Source organism: Pocillopora damicornis, chromosome 7 (assembly GCF_964200805.1).
Source record: "Pocillopora damicornis chromosome 7, jaPocDami1.2, whole genome shotgun sequence".
NCBI lineage: Eukaryota > Metazoa > Cnidaria > Anthozoa > Scleractinia > Pocilloporidae > Pocillopora > Pocillopora damicornis.
In genome coordinates, this window is record NC_142676.1 from 23,702,756 (window position 1) to 23,722,204 (window position 19,449).

The following is a 19,449-nucleotide window of genomic DNA, read 5'->3' on the forward strand; positions in this document are numbered from 1 at the left end:
CCACCAAAACCACCTCGGTCGAGAGGGACTGAGAAGGAATGATGGACAACTCATGACTTGTTATACTAATTGAAAATTACGAAGCTACGACAACATGCCGACTTATCCCGATGACCTAAGTGTATTATTTGTTTGGGAAATTGCGTCAAAACCTTTTACTCAAGAAATGGTAAGTATTAATTTATTGTTCGATTGTAGTATTATAAAACATTGTACGCAATTTTATGCAGATATTTCACGTATTTAAAAGGTGCCCAGGTTTTACGTAGTTTTGGTGGATGTCAGTAGGGAACATCCACCAAAACTTTGACCAAAACCATCAACGATTTTATCTATAGCCACTGTTAGATCTTCCGGGAAACAAAATATTTATACCAATAATTAGCAGTTAGTGCTCTGGCTAATTATTTTTTATGGTGCACAATTGCTGACCGACCAAACGTTCATAATGATTATCATAACTCAGTGGTTTTGGTGGATGTTTCTCTCCATCCACCAAAACCACCATAGAGTACATAACCACAATCTATTTCTTTGTATCTAGAGATATTTTACATAGTTCTTAAGTCAGCACCTTTTATTATTGAAACCATGATCATAACATGGTGCACAATATAGAATATAAAAGGTTCTGGTGTGGCAATCATGTAATCTTGAAACAGGAGAGTTTTCAACTGACTTAAACAGATATTTGCAACAAAATTCCAGATCCAGAAATTGCGTCCACTATTTCTGCAAAAATCATAACCTTTAAGTAGAACAAATCAGTGCATCAGTAATTGTTATCAGGGATCTGAAAATCTTATTGGTCTTTCACATTTATTTCAAGTAACCTTTAATTTCACATGGATGAATAAGTATACACTCAAGATGCAGAATGTCTTACATTTTAAAAATTATTTCCCTTTTTATGGATAGACAGTGAAAGGCCTTTGCCACATTGGTGAATCAAACCATTGTATACCATGTATTTTGTGATAATTGTTTGTTTTTGCTCACAATATCCAAAACAATGGAGGAGATAAATTTAAATAGCAAATTCTATTAATGGTTAAAATTAAATAACATTGGAAGATCAAATTAACTTTGTACTGTTTCAAATTCAGTTTTGGTTTCTTGCTTATTCCAGCCTCTTAATATTCAAAAGCATTCCTTGTCATTTTTGTGTTCTTTTGTGTAACATAACTTGAAAAATAAATACAGAGGAAGGAAACCATAAAGGATTAAACTTGAAGCTAAAGCAAAGTTTAAGTTGAGCCATAGCTGATCCAAATACTGAGCACTTTATATTGTAACCCATTTAGCAGTAAAGTTTATCTATATGTCTGCCAGCTTGTCACAAGTCTTACCCCTCTCCTCCAAAATTCTCTATAAACAAATTGTTCTTTGTGGTTGTCGTGACCGGAAGCGAGTTGTGTTACCTTTTATGTTACGTGCATGAACTGATTGCGAAACGCGTGATTGTTATATGATATGACATTGGAAAAAGATAGAATTACGAACAGATAAGATTGATTTAAGAGAGAATACCACGACGTGTACCGACAAAGTGAAAAAATATTAAAATCTGGTGAAAATCTTCAGACGCGTGAGTTTCCTTTGTCGGCGAGCACCATTTCCCGACAAAAGTGGCGACCCTGCCAGGACACGGCTTAAAAGAAACAGAAAATTCATCATAGAAATCACACTGACCGCGTGGTTTTATCAAAAACAACAGATGGCTGAGCTTGAGCAAGCGGTGAAAAAGATCGACGCAAAGCTCCGAATGTTGAAATTCACGACCGAAGAAGTACCTAGAATTCGAGAGAAGAAAGAACTGAAAGCGTTAGAGCGATTGCAAAAGGATTTGGAAAAACAGCTAGACGGCGTTCATGAACAGAAGGTTCAAATACAAGCGCTAAAAATAGAGCAAGGAGACGACCCGAACGACGTGAGAGAATGGACATTGGAAATCGAAGGGCAAGTCGACGTATTCGAAAAACTCGCCGATAATGTGAGAGTAGAGGCAAGAAATCTACGAGAGGAGGCTTTACGCGAATTGAGAGACGAGGAGGAAAAGAAAGAAGAGGAGAAAAGGAATCGTCGTTACGAAGAAGAGTTGAAATTCGAGGAGGCAAAATTGAAGGTCAAACGCGACCACGAAAAGAAATTAGAAGAGGATCGAAACAAATCTCTAAAGGAGAGTGGCGCCAAGTTACCCAAGTTAACCATCACTAAATTTCAAGGAACCCACCTCGACTGGTTGAGGTTTTGGAGCCAATTCGAAACTGAAATCGATAAGGCTAGTATTACACAAGTAGCGAAATTTTCATACCTCAAAGAGCTTCTCACCCCCAAAGTTCGTGCATTGGTAGATGGCTTGCCTTACAATACAGAAGGCTACGGACGAGCTAAAAGCATTCTGACAGCAAAGTACGGGAAACCGAGCGAAGTGTCCAACGCGCACATGCAGTGTATTATTTCCTTACCCACCATACAGGGATCTCAGCCAGCAAAAATACACCCATTCTACGAGAAGCTGTCAACTAATGCTCAAGCACTGGAAACCATGGGAAAAATTCAAGAGATAAATGGCTACGTTCGAGTTACCTTGGACAAACTACCTGACATCAGGGCTGACCTTGTCCGTTTGGACGACAACTGGCAAGAGTGGGGATTTCCTCAGATGTTAGAGTCACTTCGAAAGTGGTGCGAAAGAAATCCGTTGCCTTCATCCGAAGAACCAAGCAGTGGCAGAACCCTGCCGCCTAAATCCCGAGACAAACTGTTTAACTCGAGGCAAGACGAGTGGAAACCGAGACCATGCGTTTATTGCAAATCTAGCGGACACAAGTCCCTCGACTGTGACAAGATAGTGGGTGTGGCACAGAGAAGAAAGCACCTCAGTGAGAAAGGTTTATGTTTCAACTGCACTGGTACCAAACACCGAGCTGCTGAGTGTCGTATTGTGAGAAGTTGTCAGAAGTGCAACGGCAGACATCATACTTCAATATGTGACAGAGATTCCCAGCAGATGTTGCTAGCCACCAGTGAAGGAGCAGTCATTTACCCAATCGTGGTTGTCAATGTGGACGGCGTAACATGCCGCGCGTTACTGGACACTGGGGCGGGAAGCTCGTATGCCTCAGCAGCACTTGTCAAACGACTTGGAAAGCAACCGTCAAGAATAGAGCACAAGAGAATTGACATGATGATGTGTTCGACAAACCAGAAGATTCAACAATACAACGTTAAGATTGCAAACACCCATGGGAGTTTCGAGATGGCAACCACAGTGAGCAAAGTCGATAAAAGTGTCCTACTGTCGGTGCCCAACCCAAGATATTCGGAAAAGATCAACCAGTTCACCCACCTCGAAGGAGTAGTCATGGATGATGGAGACACGAAATCGGAACTACCCATCCATCTGATACTGGGGGCTAGTGAATACTCGCGGATAAAGACCGACACAAAACCAAGAATTGGAAAGGCCGGAGAACCCATAGCTGAGCTAACCACTTTAGGCTGGACAATGATGTCGGCCGGAAAGGAAGCACACCTGAGCAGTGTTTATCTCACCAGAACGTCGTCCACTGATTACGACCAGCTGTGTAGTCTTGACGTGTTGGGCCTTGAGGATAGGCCAAATGGTGATCAGCAAACAGTGTACGACGATTTTAAAGAGCAACTCAGACGAAGCGATGAAGGATGGTATGAGACGGGGCTACTATGGAAACATGGTCATGATCTCCTCCCAAACAACGAGTGTGGAAGTCTACGAAGACTCGAAAGCCTGATAAAGAAATTACAGAAAGAGCCCAACCTTCTGGCCCAGTATGACGAAGTCATTCAAGATCAGTTGGCAAAAGGGATCGTAGAGAAGGTGTCTTCAGACCCAGTGGGAAGAGAGTTCTACATCCCACACAAGCCTGTCATCAGAGAGTCAGCAGAATCCACCAAGCTGAGAATCGTGTTCGATGCGTCAGCGAGATCAAATGAGAAGAGTCCCTCCCTTAACGATTGTTTGGAGACGGGGCCACCCCTTCAGAACCTGCTGTGGGATGTGCTAATAAGAAACCGTCTGAAGCCAGTGGCGTTGGCAGGTGACCTTAAGCAGGCCTTCCTGCAAGTACGTATTCGACTAGAAGATCGAGATGCTTTAAGATTCCACTGGATAAAGAACAGAGATGTATCAAATGTGGAAGTGTTGAGATTTACCCGTGCATTGTTTGGCCTGGTGCAGTCACCGTTCTTGTTAGGGGGAACACTGCAGCAACACCTGGAAAGCCTAAAAGAAAGATACCCAAAAGAAGTGGAAGAGATCAAAAAGAGCCTGTACGTGGACGATGTCATTACCGGTGGAGAAACCAAAGACAAGGTGCGCAAACTAAAAGAAACAGCTGTTGCAGTTTTTGGGGAGGCGCAGTTCGAACTACACAAGTGGCATTCCAACGAGCCAGATCTGGAAACGAACAAAGAACCGAAGTCGGAAGACGAGAGACAAAGTTATGCCAAGGAACAACTTGGAGTTAAAACCGGAGAAACCAAGATGTTGGGGCTACCATGGGACAAGACGGAGGACACCATTGCTGTGAAGTTTCCAGAAGCACCCCCAGAAGTGACTAAGAGGGAAATGTTGCGGTTCCTCGCTTCAATTTACGACCCTCTTGGCCTAGCGTCACCAGTATCCCTCGTGGGGAAGTTCTTGTATCGAGAAGTTTGTGACCAACACCTTCCATGGGACCAAAGCGTACCCGAAAACATCAGAAGGCAATGGAAAAAATTCCAGAAAAACCTCCCAGACCACCTTCAATTCCCGCGCAGTTTAGCAGGCTTGCAAGAAACCATTGAAGCAATCGATTTACACGCGTTTGGAGACACGAGTGGGGCAGGATCAGCAGCTGTGGTATATGCAGTGGTTCATCAAGCTTCAGGCGTGAGCAGAGGATTGCTGGCAGCGAAATCGCGCTTGGCGAAAAAGGGCCTCACTATTCCTAGACTGGAATTAGTATCTGCGCACATGGCGGCAAACCTCGCCGAGAATGTGAAGAACGCCCTAGAAGGCCGGCCAGTTAGATCAGTCCATGGATGGCTGGATAGTACTGTGGCCCTTCACTGGATCAGAGGAGAAGGGAGTGCCTACAAGCAATTTGTGGCCAACCGAGTGAACAAGATACGAGAGAAAGAGTACATTCACTGGAGGCATGTTGGTACCGACCAGAATCCCGCTGATATTGGCAATAGAGGTTGCCAAGCGGACAAGCTGAGAGAGCTGTGGTTAATGGGTCCAAAATGGTTGACAGAGCCTGATCGTTGGCCAGCTGAAGTATTCACAGAACCGAGCAAAGAAACCGAAGCGGAAGCTAAACTCGCAAAAGAAATCTTCGCAACTGCTACAGAGACCAAGGATGACTTCGACGAAGTTTTAGAGAAAAACAGTTTCTGGAAAACGGTACGGGTGACAGCATGGATAAGGAGATTCCTGAACAACTGCAAGTTGAAGAAAGCAGTACGACTCAGTGGTCCTCTAACAACAGCTGAGACGGACAAGCAGGTGCAATGGTGGATAAAGAGGGCCCAAGCAAGCTATGAAATGACGGAAAAGTTCAACGAGGACAAGTTGACCCTCAACCTACAGAAGAACAACGAAGAGTTGTACGAGTGCCGTGGTAGAATTCAAGGAAGCTATCCAATCTATCTACCATCAAGTGCAGTGTTGACAGAGAAGTTGGTTCTAGATGCACATATCCTGACCTTACATGGAGGAGTTGGACTCACGATGGCCTTCATCAGACGTGACTATTGGATACCTCGATTGAGGCAGCTAACCAAGAAAGTGATCAGGGGTTGTTTTGGATGTAAAAAGTTCCGTGCTGTGGCATTCCAAAGTCCACCTCCTGGAAACTTACCAGTTGACCGCACCATGGGCTCAGTTCCTTTCCAGGTACTGGGCGTGGACTATGCCGGCCCAATACCATACAAAATCAGTAAGAAGAAGGAAGGTAAAGCCTATATCCTGTTGTTTGCCTGTAGTCTGACCAGAGCCATCCACCTGGAGCTGTTAAGCGATCAGAGTACAGAAGAGTTCATTAAAAGCTTGAAACGGTTCATAGCCAGAAGGGGAAGACCACAAAAGGTGTACTCCGACAACGGAAAAAGTTTCATTGCGGCGGCGAAATGGTTGAGAAGCATCATGAACGACGAGAAGATGCAGGATTACCTGGCACACCAGCAGATCACGTGGCAATTCAACCTGAGTAGGGCACCGTGGTGGGGCGGTCAGTACGAGAGGTTGGTGGGGCTTGTAAAGCGGGCCTTGTACAAGTCTGTTGGGGGAGCGAGGCTCACGTGGAGCGAGTTTGAGGAGGTGCTCCTAGATGTGGAAGTTGCACTTAACAACCGCCCCCTAACTTATCTGGAAGACGATGTCCAGCTACCCACGCTGACACCAAATGCCATGATGTTTGGCCAGCCCAATCTGTTACCAGAAGATGATCCAGTTTCGATCGAGAGTAAAGATTTAAGGAAGCGAGCCAAGTATCTTCGACGCTGTAAGGATGTGTTGTGGGCCCGATGGACCGGGGAGTACATCAAGAGTTTGAGAGAAAGACATAACCTCAACCACAAGAAAGAAGAACCACAGATTAAACCCGGAGACGTCGTTCTAATCCAAAGTGACGAAAGAAACAGAGGGAAGTGGAACCTCGGAATTGTAGCAAAGCTCATCAAGGGGAGAGACGGTGTTGTCAGGGCAGCCAGACTGAGGGCAGGAAAATCGTTCCTGGAGCGCGCACTCCAACAGTTGTACCCCATGGAGTTGTCATGCGACCGATATCAGGAGCCTCAAGACCCAGAGTCAAATGTCCTCAACCCCAGAGCCAGGGCATTCACACCCAGGAGAGCAGCTGTTGCCGCAGCGGAACGTATCAAAGACATTGCCAGACAAGACGAACAATTAAGTTGAACAAATGATTTTCTTTTTTGTGTGTATTTGTTACCTCCGGTATCAAATAGGGGGAGAGTGTCGTGACCGGAAGCGAGTTGTGTTACCTTTTATGTTACGTGCATGAACTGATTGCGAAACGCGTGATTGTTATATGATATGACATTGGAAAAAGATAGAATTACGAACAGATAAGATTGATTTAAGAGAGAATACCACGACGTGTACCGACAAAGTGAAAAAATATTAAAATCTGGTGAAAATCTTCAGACGCGTGAGTTTCCTTTGTCGGCGAGCACCATTTCCCGACAAAAGTGGCGACCCTGCCAGGACACGGCTTAAAAGAAACAGAAAATTCATCATAGAAATCACACTGACCGCGTGGTTTTATCAAAAACAACAGATGGCTGAGCTTGAGCAAGCGGTGAAAAAGATCGACGCAAAGCTCCGAATGTTGAAATTCACGACCGAAGAAGTACCTAGAATTCGAGAGAAGAAAGAACTGAAAGCGTTAGAGCGATTGCAAAAGGATTTGGAAAAACAGCTAGACGGCGTTCATGAACAGAAGGTTCAAATACAAGCGCTAAAAATAGAGCAAGGAGACGACCCGAACGACGTGAGAGAATGGACATTGGAAATCGAAGGGCAAGTCGACGTATTCGAAAAACTCGCCGATAATGTGAGAGTAGAGGCAAGAAATCTACGAGAGGAGGCTTTACGCGAATTGAGAGACGAGGAGGAAAAGAAAGAAGAGGAGAAAAGGAATCGTCGTTACGAAGAAGAGTTGAAATTCGAGGAGGCAAAATTGAAGGTCAAACGCGACCACGAAAAGAAATTAGAAGAGGATCGAAACAAATCTCTAAAGGAGAGTGGCGCCAAGTTACCCAAGTTAACCATCACTAAATTTCAAGGAACCCACCTCGACTGGTTGAGGTTTTGGAGCCAATTCGAAACTGAAATCGATAAGGCTAGTATTACACAAGTAGCGAAATTTTCATACCTCAAAGAGCTTCTCACCCCCAAAGTTCGTGCATTGGTAGATGGCTTGCCTTACAATACAGAAGGCTACGGACGAGCTAAAAGCATTCTGACAGCAAAGTACGGGAAACCGAGCGAAGTGTCCAACGCGCACATGCAGTGTATTATTTCCTTACCCACCATACAGGGATCTCAGCCAGCAAAAATACACCCATTCTACGAGAAGCTGTCAACTAATGCTCAAGCACTGGAAACCATGGGAAAAATTCAAGAGATAAATGGCTACGTTCGAGTTACCTTGGACAAACTACCTGACATCAGGGCTGACCTTGTCCGTTTGGACGACAACTGGCAAGAGTGGGGATTTCCTCAGATGTTAGAGTCACTTCGAAAGTGGTGCGAAAGAAATCCGTTGCCTTCATCCGAAGAACCAAGCAGTGGCAGAACCCTGCCGCCTAAATCCCGAGACAAACTGTTTAACTCGAGGCAAGACGAGTGGAAACCGAGACCATGCGTTTATTGCAAATCTAGCGGACACAAGTCCCTCGACTGTGACAAGATAGTGGGTGTGGCACAGAGAAGAAAGCACCTCAGTGAGAAAGGTTTATGTTTCAACTGCACTGGTACCAAACACCGAGCTGCTGAGTGTCGTATTGTGAGAAGTTGTCAGAAGTGCAACGGCAGACATCATACTTCAATATGTGACAGAGATTCCCAGCAGATGTTGCTAGCCACCAGTGAAGGAGCAGTCATTTACCCAATCGTGGTTGTCAATGTGGACGGCGTAACATGCCGCGCGTTACTGGACACTGGGGCGGGAAGCTCGTATGCCTCAGCAGCACTTGTCAAACGACTTGGAAAGCAACCGTCAAGAATAGAGCACAAGAGAATTGACATGATGATGTGTTCGACAAACCAGAAGATTCAACAATACAACGTTAAGATTGCAAACACCCATGGGAGTTTCGAGATGGCAACCACAGTGAGCAAAGTCGATAAAAGTGTCCTACTGTCGGTGCCCAACCCAAGATATTCGGAAAAGATCAACCAGTTCACCCACCTCGAAGGAGTAGTCATGGATGATGGAGACACGAAATCGGAACTACCCATCCATCTGATACTGGGGGCTAGTGAATACTCGCGGATAAAGACCGACACAAAACCAAGAATTGGAAAGGCCGGAGAACCCATAGCTGAGCTAACCACTTTAGGCTGGACAATGATGTCGGCCGGAAAGGAAGCACACCTGAGCAGTGTTTATCTCACCAGAACGTCGTCCACTGATTACGACCAGCTGTGTAGTCTTGACGTGTTGGGCCTTGAGGATAGGCCAAATGGTGATCAGCAAACAGTGTACGACGATTTTAAAGAGCAACTCAGACGAAGCGATGAAGGATGGTATGAGACGGGGCTACTATGGAAACATGGTCATGATCTCCTCCCAAACAACGAGTGTGGAAGTCTACGAAGACTCGAAAGCCTGATAAAGAAATTACAGAAAGAGCCCAACCTTCTGGCCCAGTATGACGAAGTCATTCAAGATCAGTTGGCAAAAGGGATCGTAGAGAAGGTGTCTTCAGACCCAGTGGGAAGAGAGTTCTACATCCCACACAAGCCTGTCATCAGAGAGTCAGCAGAATCCACCAAGCTGAGAATCGTGTTCGATGCGTCAGCGAGATCAAATGAGAAGAGTCCCTCCCTTAACGATTGTTTGGAGACGGGGCCACCCCTTCAGAACCTGCTGTGGGATGTGCTAATAAGAAACCGTCTGAAGCCAGTGGCGTTGGCAGGTGACCTTAAGCAGGCCTTCCTGCAAGTACGTATTCGACTAGAAGATCGAGATGCTTTAAGATTCCACTGGATAAAGAACAGAGATGTATCAAATGTGGAAGTGTTGAGATTTACCCGTGCATTGTTTGGCCTGGTGCAGTCACCGTTCTTGTTAGGGGGAACACTGCAGCAACACCTGGAAAGCCTAAAAGAAAGATACCCAAAAGAAGTGGAAGAGATCAAAAAGAGCCTGTACGTGGACGATGTCATTACCGGTGGAGAAACCAAAGACAAGGTGCGCAAACTAAAAGAAACAGCTGTTGCAGTTTTTGGGGAGGCGCAGTTCGAACTACACAAGTGGCATTCCAACGAGCCAGATCTGGAAACGAACAAAGAACCGAAGTCGGAAGACGAGAGACAAAGTTATGCCAAGGAACAACTTGGAGTTAAAACCGGAGAAACCAAGATGTTGGGGCTACCATGGGACAAGACGGAGGACACCATTGCTGTGAAGTTTCCAGAAGCACCCCCAGAAGTGACTAAGAGGGAAATGTTGCGGTTCCTCGCTTCAATTTACGACCCTCTTGGCCTAGCGTCACCAGTATCCCTCGTGGGGAAGTTCTTGTATCGAGAAGTTTGTGACCAACACCTTCCATGGGACCAAAGCGTACCCGAAAACATCAGAAGGCAATGGAAAAAATTCCAGAAAAACCTCCCAGACCACCTTCAATTCCCGCGCAGTTTAGCAGGCTTGCAAGAAACCATTGAAGCAATCGATTTACACGCGTTTGGAGACACGAGTGGGGCAGGATCAGCAGCTGTGGTATATGCAGTGGTTCATCAAGCTTCAGGCGTGAGCAGAGGATTGCTGGCAGCGAAATCGCGCTTGGCGAAAAAGGGCCTCACTATTCCTAGACTGGAATTAGTATCTGCGCACATGGCGGCAAACCTCGCCGAGAATGTGAAGAACGCCCTAGAAGGCCGGCCAGTTAGATCAGTCCATGGATGGCTGGATAGTACTGTGGCCCTTCACTGGATCAGAGGAGAAGGGAGTGCCTACAAGCAATTTGTGGCCAACCGAGTGAACAAGATACGAGAGAAAGAGTACATTCACTGGAGGCATGTTGGTACCGACCAGAATCCCGCTGATATTGGCAATAGAGGTTGCCAAGCGGACAAGCTGAGAGAGCTGTGGTTAATGGGTCCAAAATGGTTGACAGAGCCTGATCGTTGGCCAGCTGAAGTATTCACAGAACCGAGCAAAGAAACCGAAGCGGAAGCTAAACTCGCAAAAGAAATCTTCGCAACTGCTACAGAGACCAAGGATGACTTCGACGAAGTTTTAGAGAAAAACAGTTTCTGGAAAACGGTACGGGTGACAGCATGGATAAGGAGATTCCTGAACAACTGCAAGTTGAAGAAAGCAGTACGACTCAGTGGTCCTCTAACAACAGCTGAGACGGACAAGCAGGTGCAATGGTGGATAAAGAGGGCCCAAGCAAGCTATGAAATGACGGAAAAGTTCAACGAGGACAAGTTGACCCTCAACCTACAGAAGAACAACGAAGAGTTGTACGAGTGCCGTGGTAGAATTCAAGGAAGCTATCCAATCTATCTACCATCAAGTGCAGTGTTGACAGAGAAGTTGGTTCTAGATGCACATATCCTGACCTTACATGGAGGAGTTGGACTCACGATGGCCTTCATCAGACGTGACTATTGGATACCTCGATTGAGGCAGCTAACCAAGAAAGTGATCAGGGGTTGTTTTGGATGTAAAAAGTTCCGTGCTGTGGCATTCCAAAGTCCACCTCCTGGAAACTTACCAGTTGACCGCACCATGGGCTCAGTTCCTTTCCAGGTACTGGGCGTGGACTATGCCGGCCCAATACCATACAAAATCAGTAAGAAGAAGGAAGGTAAAGCCTATATCCTGTTGTTTGCCTGTAGTCTGACCAGAGCCATCCACCTGGAGCTGTTAAGCGATCAGAGTACAGAAGAGTTCATTAAAAGCTTGAAACGGTTCATAGCCAGAAGGGGAAGACCACAAAAGGTGTACTCCGACAACGGAAAAAGTTTCATTGCGGCGGCGAAATGGTTGAGAAGCATCATGAACGACGAGAAGATGCAGGATTACCTGGCACACCAGCAGATCACGTGGCAATTCAACCTGAGTAGGGCACCGTGGTGGGGCGGTCAGTACGAGAGGTTGGTGGGGCTTGTAAAGCGGGCCTTGTACAAGTCTGTTGGGGGAGCGAGGCTCACGTGGAGCGAGTTTGAGGAGGTGCTCCTAGATGTGGAAGTTGCACTTAACAACCGCCCCCTAACTTATCTGGAAGACGATGTCCAGCTACCCACGCTGACACCAAATGCCATGATGTTTGGCCAGCCCAATCTGTTACCAGAAGATGATCCAGTTTCGATCGAGAGTAAAGATTTAAGGAAGCGAGCCAAGTATCTTCGACGCTGTAAGGATGTGTTGTGGGCCCGATGGACCGGGGAGTACATCAAGAGTTTGAGAGAAAGACATAACCTCAACCACAAGAAAGAAGAACCACAGATTAAACCCGGAGACGTCGTTCTAATCCAAAGTGACGAAAGAAACAGAGGGAAGTGGAACCTCGGAATTGTAGCAAAGCTCATCAAGGGGAGAGACGGTGTTGTCAGGGCAGCCAGACTGAGGGCAGGAAAATCGTTCCTGGAGCGCGCACTCCAACAGTTGTACCCCATGGAGTTGTCATGCGACCGATATCAGGAGCCTCAAGACCCAGAGTCAAATGTCCTCAACCCCAGAGCCAGGGCATTCACACCCAGGAGAGCAGCTGTTGCCGCAGCGGAACGTATCAAAGACATTGCCAGACAAGACGAACAATTAAGTTGAACAAATGATTTTCTTTTTTGTGTGTATTTGTTACCTCCGGTATCAAATAGGGGGAGAGTGTCGTGACCGGAAGCGAGTTGTGTTACCTTTTATGTTACGTGCATGAACTGATTGCGAAACGCGTGATTGTTATATGATATGACATTGGAAAAAGATAGAATTACGAACAGATAAGATTGATTTAAGAGAGAATACCACGACGTGTACCGACAAAGTGAAAAAATATTAAAATCTGGTGAAAATCTTCAGACGCGTGAGTTTCCTTTGTCGGCGAGCACCATTTCCCGACAGTGGTCCCTAATTGATGATAAGTATATTACAGCTCCTCAATTTTCCTCTCTCAATACAAGGTTACTCTAAATTTAACAAAGTAATGGACTTGATAAAACTCAAACTATAACTCAGCTGGCTGCTACTCATAACCTTAATTTCTTGATATCAGTGTAAAATAATCAATATGTTATAAATAAGAACCCTAATGCTTAATTTTGTAGTGATCACCTCCTCCTTTTCATTTGCAGACCAGACTGGAACCTCTATAGGTGTGTTTGCTTGTTTTGAGTGGGGATGGAAGAAAAGGAATCATGCCACATATCTGATTTTTTATACCGGATTCGTTCTGTTTATACATAGGTAGAACTACCTTGTTCTCTGAAAAAAACTAAAATTTCTCACATTTTTATCTGTGCTTTGCATTCAAACTTCCTTATGTCTTAAACAAGAAATCTTATTTTCTTGAATTACAATCTTTGTTTCTGGCCTTCTGTAATAGGTAAATATAACAGTGTAAGATGAGTGATAGTGTATTTTTCAAGTTATTTTCTGGAATGCGACAAAATGGAAGTGTCCCCTTGCGAACTGAATTCCCAGTTTTCTGGGAATTCCTAGGAATTCCTAGGAATTCTCAAAAATTCCCAATTATGCAAATGATCCTTGCAAACTGAATTCCCAGTTTTCTGGGAATTTCTGGGAATTCCTAGGAATTCCTAGGAGTTCTCAAAAATTCCCAACTATGCAAATTAGCTCTGATTTAAAAAGCTTGGAATTACTGGGAATTTCTGGGAAAGGAAGACTCCAGTTTTGTGAGGACTTGGAATCCCTAGGAATTCCTAGGAATTCTCAGCTTTACAAACTACCTATAATTTAAGAAGTGTGGAACTCTTGGGAATTTCTGGGAATCGAATTTGAGGCAATTTTAATACCCTGAGGTCCACATAAATTCTAAGAAATACCTTGAATGTGAAGGTTTTAAGAAAAAGAGTAATTTCAGAGGCTTAAAACTTTGGCTCAATAAAAGGTATGCTATACAAAACTTACCAAGAGATATACATACATGTACATGTTTATAACTTAAAGATCATGAAATTTATTACTCAAACTAAGTTTTAGTAAATCTTTACATTAATATGGATTTTCTCATGAACCAGCTGTCAGTTATGTTAACTAGAAATTGCCAACTTCCACAATAATTAACAATAATTACATTGTTATCTTACTTCCCTAACCTACATTACTGGTTGCCTTTGTTAGAAAACCTTGGAACAGTCAAGCTTAGTTGCCTCCAACGCTGTCAGAGACTTTTTGTTGACAATACTTTTAGTAGAAATTTCATGCCTTAGACAAACAAATTCAACACCTAATTAATCTTTCTTTTTTCATGATTGTTGTTGCTGCTTTTTTTTTCAGTTTTTTGCTCTATTTTCATGACTAATTGCTGTAATTTGTTTTGCTGTTTTTATTCTTACAAAACATTTTTGTAAAAGTTCCAATACTTGTGGATCATCCACACACTTTGCAAACATTTGGCATGCAGACAAGACAGAGGTAGTCAATGTTCCCTTTGAGGAAAAACACCTTTTATATGACGTCTTCAATTTACTTTATTTGAAACTCTGATCTGAAAATATTTGTCAACAAGACTTGTTAGTAGTGAGAAATACCAACTAAGTTTCCTTTCATAACTTAATTTCTTAAATGTCCCAATCACTGGATCTCCCAAAAAACATTACATCTTTTTATTTTTGGTGCAAATTACTAGTCCTTCTTTATATAAAAATGAAAAGAGCTAGTCACACTTCAATAATAACAGCTCTTAAGTTTACTTGTTGTTCTTCTCTGTCTGTCAGCTATCAACAAAATTGTTTTATACTTCGGGCAGTGCATAACTATTTGTGGACCAGAGTTCCAACGCACCTCTGTAATCGCATATAGCTACTTCTGTCTCTTGTACAAATGTTTCTCCTTTGTAAGACGCACTCTACTCTGTTGTCAATACTGCTTTAAGGTCAGTGGAAACGACTGACTGAGGAATCGAGATGGCGGTGTTGGAACGTGTTGCTGAACGCTTTCTACGGTCAAGCTTTGTAGATTTAGGTACTGGTACACTGGGATCCTCTATGTATCTCTTATACTTCCGAATGTGGTATCCTTCTTTTATAAATATGAGGGTAAAAGACGATTTGTAGTCGCATTCAAAACTGTGATTGGCTTGTGTTATTTCTCACCTTTGCCATTAACACAACTCAAGTGAGTTTCGAGTCTTTGTTTCTTCGACAACTTTCGGCCACAAATTGAGCATTTGTAATACGATCGATTCTTGTCCATTATTTCTACATAGAGTGAGCTCACATCTTTATTTATATCACCAAGCTATCCATCTTCTAGAAGCAGAGAACCGGTCGGAGAAGTCAGAATAAAGTTGGGCACTTTTCCTAACACTACAATCGGCAAGCCAGCGGATTCACTTTGCTAGCCAATGACAAGTCCTAAAAGATCCACGTGATCATGCCCGTGATCGGAAACAAAGAAGACTCCATTTGGCGCTCATCTTTGAATGTACTTTTCATCGGTTGATCGCTTTTCTCAACTGTTTTGCTTAATATAACATTTCTAAAGATAGCTTTTATTGTGGTTCAATGGGAAAACGAGAATAGCGTGAGTGTTGTAAAAGAAAAGAAAGTCGTTGGCGCCGTGGAGTTAAAAGAAGGGACAACAGTTGACATATTGACTGGTACAAACAAGGGTCGAATGGCCGTCTGTAAAGCTACGATTTTGAAAGCAGGTAATTTAGTGTTAACAACTGGGTTGAAAACGTAAATTAGCCACCGTAAAGAGTAAAAAAGCTGACGTTTCGAGCGTTAGCCCTTCGTCAATCGCTCTGACGAAGGGCTAACGCTCGAAACGTCAGCTTTTTTACTCTTTACGGTGGCTAATTTACGTTTTCAACCCAGTTGTTAACACTAAATTACCTGCTTTACTCTCCCACCGACGCAGCACCACAGTTTCTTTAGAAACTTACCCCTTTATACGATTTTGAAAGTTTGAGGTGAGTAAAAATTGCGATATTCGTTACGTGATCAAAATCTTATAAAAGAATAGATGTAGCGGGTTGAATTAAGCTTACATAACGCTCGGCGCAACTGAAACTAGAATAATTCTGAGAATCGAATCGGTCACTTGCATGCCGCAGTTTCTTAAGCTTATTATGCTTTACAATGAAATAAACCTATCAGTAAGGTTTCAAGATTCCTCTAGTCACGTTTGGGAACATTCAAGATTCAAAATAGGAACTGTTATTAAACAAACCTTAGTACATAAAGAAGCCCTCCTTGGTAAAAACAAAATAATGTATTCAGCCCTTTTTTAGTAAAATCCATGAGAGAGATGTACTAACTCCAATATGAAAGTCACTCAATATAACAGAGATTTCTAAATTTGAGAATCCAATGAATGCCCTTTTCCTCATAGCCATCTTAAAAGCCTGGTCTGAGCTTTAAACATACATATTTTAATATATTATTTTTTTTCAAATTCAGATGTCAAGGAATCCAGATACAAAATGGTCAAGGTTCTTGTTGACAACCTCATTTAAGGCCAACTCATTGTGAGCCCAGGAAAAAAAATACAAACAGTACAAACAGCAGCTAAGTTTGCAGTTTAGGATAACTTCATTCTAATTTATTGTTACGGTTACAACAAGATTTTAATCAAAAAATCAGTTTTATTTGACTGTAATTAGCCCCTTCACTCCCAAGAGTGCTTGGTTTTCAAATATAACTTAAGATATTGTATTTTATGGAAAAGAATCAACAGATTTTATTCACAATTTGTGTCAAACCAAATTTAATGATTGATTAGAACTATTTTATATGAATAGCTGTAATTGAGGATTAATCCGTATGAAGTTTTCAAGAAAAGAAAAATAAATCAAATTCCATCCTAATATTACCACACATTGATGTTAATAATTAATCAAAAATAGTTTACATGTAAGCCTTAAATTAAGCTTCTAAATAAATTTCATTGAATACTTGAATTTTAGCTGGGTTTTTTTAATTTAAAGTATTTATTTTATATCATTAGCCTCAAATTTTTGCTTAAAATTCCCAGTAATTCTGAAACATTCCTAAAAATTCCCAAAAATTCCCAGAAATTCCCAGAGATTCCTAGGAATTTTTTAGATATACAGCTTTTCAGGGAAAGTCATTGGTTCTCTGAGTTGGAATTCCTAGGAATTCCAAGTCCTGTTGGCTATAAACTTGGAATTTCTGGGAATTTTTGGGAATTTCTGGGAATTTCTGGGAATTTCTGGGAATTTCTGGGAATTTCTGGGAATTTCTGGGAATTTCTGGGAATTTCTGGGAATTTCTAGGAATTTCTAGGTTTTTAGAACCAGAGTTGTTATGGTTGGGAATTCCTAGGAATTCCTAGGAATTCCCAGTCCGAATTTACCGTGAAAATTCACACCTTTATTCCTAGGAATTCCTAGGAAAATCCTAGGAATTCCTAGGAATTCCAAAAGCCATTTCGCAAGGGTCGTAGTGTGATAAGGAGCCAACATATGATTGCTTGATACAAAGCAAAAAATGCAGAATTTCATATATTATTTTCTCCTTAGTCAGCAGCATATGTTAGTGAAAAGATCTTATAATTGTTAGCCTCCAAACCATCTTCAATTTAGCCAAGATTGAACTGTTATCACGTTTGTCATAAAAGTATTCTGAGATCAATGTCATATGACCCATTCATGTGTTTATTTGACCTTTTGAATTAGCAAGCCATAGCTGACAGCAACACAAAGCTCGAGGATAAAAAGAAAATATTATATACAGTACTTCTTCTGCATCTTTTCGTTTCCTTTTCTCTCCGGCTGTTCTATCTAGGCTGTGCTGGCAATTGAACATTTTCCTTCCCAAAATTAGGAATGGCACACCGGTAAAAAAATGAATTTTTGCTCCTTAAGTAACTCAGGCATCTTCCCAGAGTATTTTGTGACTTCTGTCTTCGAGGAAGGAGGTGTAAGCATTAAGTTAACCCGAATGATTCCACAATTGTGGTATCATTCAAGCCATGCCAGAGGACTTGAACTAGATAAACTAGTGAGAATGCACAATATCGATAGCAAAGCCTTGTAATGCCAAAGAACTATATCAATATACATATATACACCAGTGTTCCCGAAACCTTTGTCAGCTTTAAAGAAAGAAAACTTCGTCGTAAATCCTGTCTCAAATTCCGCAATAATTTTATGCGCCTCATCAACAGAATTAACGTATCCTAAATTATCCGCATGTCTAACATCATGCAAAGGTTCGCGCTGTAAATTTCTCGCCATGCTGTTTCTGTTTGTCCCTCAAGAATCATGGGATTTACAGCTTCAGATGTTCGGCTACAGCACTCGCGGATTTCCGAGAATCTTCGGTTATGTTTTACAAGTCATTAAATATTCCATCTCAGTCCCTCTCGACCGAGGTGGTTTTGGTGGATGGAATCTAATGCTGACCGTTTACATCAGGCTATGTAAACACGGAAACCATTTTACATGTCTTCAATGCAAAACAAAGAAGTCTATTAAATTTAAAACAAAGTCTTTAGTTCTAAAAATTTAGTCGCAGTTTTCAACAAGTATCGTCAACAGTGACATACTTATTTCCCAACGAATACATTTCACGGATATTTAAACGCCTGACATCGATCACCGAGAATTTTGAACTAGCGTTCTGCTAGAAAGGCCGAATCAAATACTTCATTTTGGCTTACCTTTTATTAAGGGGCCTCACTCTTACTGCTACCTTGACTGAAGCCATGTTCATTGTATTATTTCCTTTCCACTTCAAATATCTTGATCGTTATAAATCAACGCCTGCAAAATACTGTGAACAATTTATTCCGAATCATTACTAATAACACAGTCTCGACCAGTCTCAATTTCTTCACACGCGAGCCTGCGCACACTCGACTGACCACTTTGATGTCATTCGATCCCAGATTACCTGACTGTTCTCCTTGGTAGAATGATAACTAATCGGTCTAACACTACCGTAAATGAACCGTGTTCAAATGAACATGAACATCGATATGCTGCCGTTTTTCATGTATTTTTTTTTGCTCTTTTTTTCCCGTTGATCACATACCTGTGTGGATTTCAGTGACGCTGATAAATTTAGCTGCGTTCTAAAAGCTAACGCAGTAACTGGCTCACAAATAACCGATGGTTATATTTCAAACAAAAAAAACATTGTCAAAAAATTAACTGACAGCATTTTAATCTTGTATCATTGACAAAAGTTTTGGAATAAAAAGAGCCATTCAATTTCTACGTCCTGACTGATCATCATGTAAGTTCTCTTTACAGTTTTGATACACCGTTATTCAGACTACCGATGAGATTTTAAGGTTTAGAGGTACGAAACTATGTCAGCGTGTGAAAATAGCTAGTTGAAATATGTCTTGTTTTTCACTGGCACAAAATTTTGATGAAACGTTAGATTCCGACAAACTTCTCTTCGAAGACAACACCAATTTAATTATTCCTACTGATCAAAATAATTAGCTGCATTCTAAAAGCTAACGCACTAACTGGCTCACAAATAACCGATGGTTATATTTCAAACAAAAA

At 42.4% G+C, this 19,449-nt stretch overlaps 3 protein-coding genes and 1 long non-coding RNA gene across 7 annotated transcripts in view; 3 read left to right on the forward strand and 1 right to left on the reverse strand.

The window, feature by feature from the left end:
* The first annotated feature begins 32 nt into the window (after positions 1–32).
* Positions 33–19,449, forward strand: part of LOC149043233 (uncharacterized) — a 35,622-nt gene continuing 16,205 nt past the window's right edge. For 3 of the 4 annotated variants that reach the window (XM_089212390.1, XM_089212393.1, XM_089212391.1), the window contains exons 1-2: positions 33–169; positions 13,073–13,184. The gene's annotated coding sequence lies outside the window, so the exon portion shown is untranslated. The remainder of the gene's footprint in view (positions 170–13,072; positions 13,185–19,449) is intronic. The other variant, XM_089212392.1, reaches the window with a different exon arrangement.
* Positions 1,402–7,191, forward strand: LOC149043234 (uncharacterized). Its single transcript, XM_089212396.1, has one exon. It carries the CDS (start codon positions 1,718–1,720, stop codon positions 6,941–6,943), a length of 5,226 nt encoding a protein of 1,741 aa, XP_089068522.1. The 5' UTR covers positions 1,402–1,717; the 3' UTR covers positions 6,944–7,191.
* LOC149043235 (uncharacterized) lies at positions 7,321–12,799 on the forward strand. The gene has a single exon (XM_089212394.1). It carries the CDS (start codon positions 7,326–7,328, stop codon positions 12,549–12,551), a length of 5,226 nt encoding a protein of 1,741 aa, XP_089068520.1. The 5' UTR covers positions 7,321–7,325; the 3' UTR covers positions 12,552–12,799.
* LOC149043236 (uncharacterized) lies at positions 12,842–18,577 on the reverse strand. Its single transcript, XR_016188464.1, has 2 exons — positions 17,666–18,577; positions 12,842–13,202 (listed from the first exon to the last, which is right to left on the reverse strand). It is a non-coding gene; the product is annotated as an uncharacterized LOC149043236 (long non-coding RNA).

Bases quoted from the DNA above. Each gene is read 5' to 3' on its own strand.
- LOC149043234 (XM_089212396.1), top strand. From the start codon at position 1,718: ATGGCTGAGCTTGAGCAAGCGGTGAAAAAGATCGACGCAAAGCTCCGA.
- LOC149043235 (XM_089212394.1), top strand. From the start codon at position 7,326: ATGGCTGAGCTTGAGCAAGCGGTGAAAAAGATCGACGCAAAGCTCCGA.